The sequence below is a fragment of the Capsicum annuum genome, chromosome 10 (assembly GCF_002878395.1).
Source record: "Capsicum annuum cultivar UCD-10X-F1 chromosome 10, UCD10Xv1.1, whole genome shotgun sequence".
In the NCBI taxonomy this organism is placed as follows: domain Eukaryota; kingdom Viridiplantae; phylum Streptophyta; class Magnoliopsida; order Solanales; family Solanaceae; genus Capsicum; species Capsicum annuum.
The window spans coordinates 169,717,779-169,723,196 of record NC_061120.1 but is presented as its reverse complement, the minus strand read 5'-3'; the positions used below and the strand labels follow the sequence as shown (position 1 = coordinate 169,723,196).

At 34.1% G+C, this 5,418-nt stretch overlaps 1 protein-coding gene across 1 annotated transcript; it reads right to left on the bottom strand.

The window, feature by feature from the left end:
* Window positions 1-1,534: 1,534 nt before the first annotated feature.
* LOC107877943 (probable protein phosphatase 2C 4) lies at window positions 1,535-4,592 on the bottom strand. Its single transcript, XM_016724767.2, has 4 exons — window positions 2,984-4,592; window positions 2,786-2,899; window positions 2,377-2,641; window positions 1,535-2,286 (listed from the first exon to the last, which is right to left on the bottom strand). The coding sequence occupies exons 1-4, from the start codon at window positions 4,322-4,324 to the stop codon at window positions 2,171-2,173; spliced, it is 1,836 nt and encodes a 611-aa protein (XP_016580253.2). The 5' UTR covers window positions 4,325-4,592; the 3' UTR covers window positions 1,535-2,170.
* Window positions 4,593-5,418: the final 826 nt, after the last annotated feature.

Genomic DNA, 5,418 nt, shown 5'->3' with positions numbered 1-5,418 from the left:
CATATAACATATATAACATTCATTTTAGAACAAATTAAGAAAATGTATCAAGTAAATTCTAACAAACTAAGTAATATTTTGCAAACATGTCAGGTGCTACTGTTTATGTTTTTCTTACTAGCTCGATGTGCACCTACTTTCTCAATATTTCATATGTCACAAGCTATGACTTATAGGTTTTTTTTTTTATCCTCTCCCCTCTTAGTGGATTGGATTAGCAAAGAAAACGCGTATGTTTTATTGAAATCAAGGCTTAATTGACTATGTTTATTAAAATCATGAGCTTTATTTATTTATTTATTTATTTATTTGGAACAATCATGAGACTAATTGACTATCTCCATTTTGGCCCAACTACTTTCCATTTAAGGAGTAATAGAGGATTAAGTAGTGAAAGTCTTCTTAAACTGGAGAATTCTAGTGGATCTTGAAATTTGAATTATAAGAGCATTTACTCTAGTGATCTTTCGAGGCTTTTCAGTAATAAAACAAAAAAAAGCACAAATTAGTGAACTGTGGTGTCAGATTGTCTTTTCGTATTTAATTTCAATTCAAAATTCTTCCACAAAATAACCAGATTGGCTATGACCAATTTTCTTTATCAACAAGATTGTCCGGCTCAATTTGTGCATATCTCGACTATCATCGCATATCTACAACCTTCGTAGCTAGAGGCAAAGGGATAAGGGTGTAAGAGGGTTGATTCTCTTCGTTGAAAAATTATACTATAATTTAAATGAGCAAAAAATAATTTTTTACGGTAAATTTTTTGAATCCCCTTTGAATAAGAATTTTATTTTTTGAATACCCTTATTTGAACTTCTAGTTCTGGCACTAAGCAATAGTTGGAGTACGTAATTTTGTCTATTAAGGCTTTGACAGAAATAGTCATCTATAACCTTTTTTGTCTATGTTGATATTTAAACCCTCATTTTCACGGGGAGAAATTATACTTGTTCGTGGGGAATCAATGAATACTTTTTTGCTAGAAAATTATACTTGAGGACGAAGCTACACTTGGTCAAGGGGAATCAATTGACACCTTTTACTATACAACATCATACCAGGTGTATTTTTGCAAAGTGAAGTCTGGAGAGGGTAAAGTGTATGCAGTTCATACTACTACCTCGGATGAAGAAGTAAAGGGGTTGTTTCTGATAGAGCCCCAGCTATCTTGTAAGTATATATACATTTTTTTAACCCTCCTAGAAGCACTTTTTGCTCTCTTATCACTCGAATCTAAAACTTTAGGATTGGAGGTAGAGGATACTTATCATTTGAACCATCATTTTTCTTGTCTAATATAATACTTATTAAATATCTTTTTTTTTTTGTTTTTTTGGACTTTTGAGAATGAAAATCTTATCTCCACCAATATTAATCTACGTGATTTTTACCCACTTCATAATCATGGTGGTGACCAATATTGGGCAGGTTTAGTTAGACAACTTGGTCTACTAGGATCATTCATGATTAAACTATAAGCAAAAGTAAACCATGAGGCTGTTTGAAATGGAAGACAAAATCAGTAGTATAATTCAAGCTTCCACCAACAATTAATTGTTTTATATTTTGAAACTCATATATCCCCCAACAACATATGGATAATACTAATAGGAGTGGCAAAAGAATTCCACCAGCACTTCTAATTTCAACCATTCCTTCTTGTCATTTCAGTTGCTTTAGCATTATGCCATATACAATATCCTTATTCCTCCTACAGATTCTTCTTGGATAACATATAATATGTTCAAAATAGTAAGTAGAAGATTTGTATAATCTAAAACTAGACCAAAAGTATGGAGAAAAATAAACAAATTTTCGACCAATCAGTCGAGTGTATTGAGGTATCAGGTTGTGTGATGGGCACATTTAGGAATATATGTACAAAGAGCACAATATTCTGTTACAAATATCCTAAGATTTCATTTTTGAAGGGAAAAGGGACAACTTTATTGGCACCTTTCTACAACCCCCCTTAGCAAAAACATCATTTGTGTAACAAAAGTGATTGAGCAGAACTAGCTTGAACTCTTCTAAGTGTATTCTTTTATATATGGGGACTAGTCAGAGCAACAAAGGGCTGAATCTCACTGGATTGTGGTAGCAAAGTCATCCTACCACTTATATACCTCACACAAAAGTCTTCCTTTATAAAGTTGATTTACACTTACACGGATGATCTCCATATCCTTCCTTCGAATGATATGATGATAATCGAGACATCATCATGGTACTTCCTACGATCCCCTTGTGGTATATCAAGTAACTCGTGGAAGTTCATGCCTACAAAATCGTGGAACAAAAGTTTTTTTAAATTAGTTCGATTTCTATAAGAATTTAGTACTCAGAAATGTCATAAGTACAGCTATTTACCAGCTTTCTTTGCAGCTCTAAATAACACTTCTTCAACAAGATGTTGTGCGGGATCTCCATCGGGGAATATAGACATGAAGGTCTCAACTTCAGAGACTGCTTCTTCATTGGTGAAGTATTGGTAAAGTCCATCAGATGATAAGATCAGAAATCTGTCTCTTGGGCCAAGTCTATGGTGGTATAATGATGGTATACAATTGATATACGGCGAACTTCCAACATAGTCTATTCTAAAGACCCCTAGCAGTCCATTGTTCCATTTAGGCTGTAATACCATACAAGTAGAAATTACATTAACACGATGACTAATAACGATTTTAGAGAAGTTCGATAATTTGAAGGGCATGCCAGGCATTTTTATGACTTATGATCATACATGCGAAAAGTGTAATGTGAAAGTTAAGAATACCTGTTTAAGAAAGCCTGCACCAAAAGCGCGAGTAACGTTTAAAGAACCCTTCACTCTGCCATTTTTGATAGCAGATGTATCACTTGGATGCTCACTTCTAATCCTAAGAACTTCCTGCAACAATTTACCAAGCAAGCATGAGTATTAATCTGTGAAACACCAAAAATTGAAATTTTAGTACAAGAACGGAGATGGTACCTCTTTAACAGATGTACTATGGTCCATAGTGAGTTGACAAGAACTAAGATTATGTTTTCTATATGAATCAACTCTGTAGAGTGCATCAATGCTATTTCGACTCTCCTCATTTATTCGTCCCAAGTTACCAATGGAGCGATCGATTTCAGGATCTTGAGCCAAAACTGCTCTGCTATCACCAACATTCACCAAGTAAATATCATTGCCTTTCATCAACATCACTAAAACACAAGATCCCATTAAGGCTAACTCGGGGTTTTCTTCCACCATCGTGTCTGTTATCTCCAAATATGATGCCTCGGCTCTCCTCAGCGCCTCTGATAACGCGTGCAACACGTCTAAATGGTTAATACCTGCATATTTCGATTGATCAAATTCTTGATTCTGAACGACAAAAGTCTCGTTGCACATGAGATTTTCGGATGATTCTAACTTGTCATTCCATAGCAATCCCTTGAGTTCTTTGAAGACATTTGAGTATAGATTTTTCAATAAAAAATCAGTAGCATCAGGTCCATTAAATCCGTCATAAATCCCAACGAACACCCATCCATGTTCCTCAGAAATCACCACATGTACTCTGTCTTCCCCTGCTTTCCCCTGAGCCCACTGCACATTTCGACTTCGGAATGAATTATTATCCTCATGATCATCTTCATCCAAACTGTTTTCACTACTCAAAGGGCCATTAATCCCATTAGTGTTCTTCTCTACCAAAAGAGAACTTGACAAAACTTTCTTTAAATTCCTAACCAAATCCCATTTACTACCCTCAGGTTTGTACCTCTGGAGCTGCTGATGATCATACTGACTCTCCAACGGTCCGGAGGTGAAGCTCCGCTCTATCGGGCCGGACAAGAATCCTCTCTCCATGGAGCCCGAGCCCGTGATGGACACTCGGGGAATTGGGCCCGAACAGACAGAGGGGATTGACTTCCGGGGAATTGGCTGAAGAGGAAAAGAAGAAAACCACTGAGAGCTCTCGAAAGCTGAAGGCTTCTCAATATACGCATTAGAAGCACACACGTCAAAGAGCGAGGTGGACAGAGGTGTAGAAGTGTTGGCAGAGATAGAAGCACCAGAAATGGTGCGAAACACAGTTGTTTGGCTACTGCTACTGGTGGTGCTAGTGCTAGAGATAGTGGTAGTAGTAGAAGAAGAAGAGTCTTCTATAAAAGGATGATTTTTGTATGATGAATCATGCAATATGTAACAAAAAGAATGGCCTAATCCCTTGTCAAGTGTATCATACAAGTCTACGCTAATATCATGGTGTCTCTTAGATATTTCTCCAACATCTCCTGCAAAACAAAATTTCAACTTCCCAATACCGTTTCCCATTTTTTTTTTTCTAATAAATTCGATTTTTTCGATAGATAGATAGACGTCCAATCCAGCAATAGCTAGTTGTTCGACCTTAAACCAAGATATAAGTAAGACATTTCGAAAATTTTATGAAGAAATAATGTTTGAAAGTGAATAATTAGGAGAGAATAAAGGTTCCATGAGAGAAGAAGTGAGGAATATCAAGATTGAAATTTGAAAGTTTATAATTGGTGCTGTGGCCTTAGCATTTAAATTGACAAGAAGAAGAGGAAAAAGGTGGAGAGATAGAAAACAGAAAGCCAAAAAAGACATGGAGGAGTTGACTTTAGATACATGAAAAAGTAAGAATATTACACTATTGTACTTACTACCCTCTCACTTTCAAAATGGTGGGATTGTTGACTGTAAAATATTTATTTTATCAAATTAATTTTATTAATTACTCTCCCGGCCTATTTTACTTGTCCCAAATTGAGATGACATAACTATTAAGAAAAATAATAAATAACATGACTAGTTTACCATAGTAAACCTATTAAATGATATTTATATTTTAATTTTTAAAAAAGTAATTAATGCAAAAGGTAAAATATGGAAAAAGAAATTGTCTTGTCTGATAAGTAAAAAAAGGACAAGTATAAAATGCGACATCAGATTAGGAAATTTGGGACGGGTAAAATGAGATGGAGGGAGTATGTTTTTAAAATATAAATTTTAGTATATACATTTTGTTTAGTCATTTATGATATGGATAGTATTGAAATAATATAACAATATTTTCTTGATTCCATAAAAATGACAAATAAATTGAAATAAATATTTTCAGAAAGAGGTCCAACTAAAATGTTGGGTATAAAACATCATATAACAGAAAAATAGTTATTTATGTAATTATATATATTTCATTTAAGTACACAAAATTTAAAAATTTAAATATTCATAAATATAAAAATTTAATGATTTTTTAAACGAGGTAAGGAAAAGATAAATAGCGAAGGGAATTGTAAAGTGGACAACAAAACCTTCATCAATAAATTAAAAGTTCAGACAACAAACTAATAGAGCTGTTTGCAACATAATTTAAATTAATGAAAAATAAATTTTAATAA

Excerpts from the sequence above, each read along its gene's own strand:
- LOC107877943 (XM_016724767.2), bottom strand. The coding sequence starts at position 4,324 with ATGGGAAACGGTATTGGGAAGTTGAAATTTTGTTTTGCAGGAGATGTT. Across the intron at positions 2,900-2,983 it reads ATAGTACATCTGTTAAAGAG|GAAGTTCTTAGGATTAGAAG; the intron begins GTACCATCTCCG and ends AAATTGTTGCAG. Across the intron at positions 2,642-2,785 it reads GTGCAGGCTTTCTTAAACAG|CCTAAATGGAACAATGGACT; the intron begins GTATTCTTAACT and ends ATGGTATTACAG.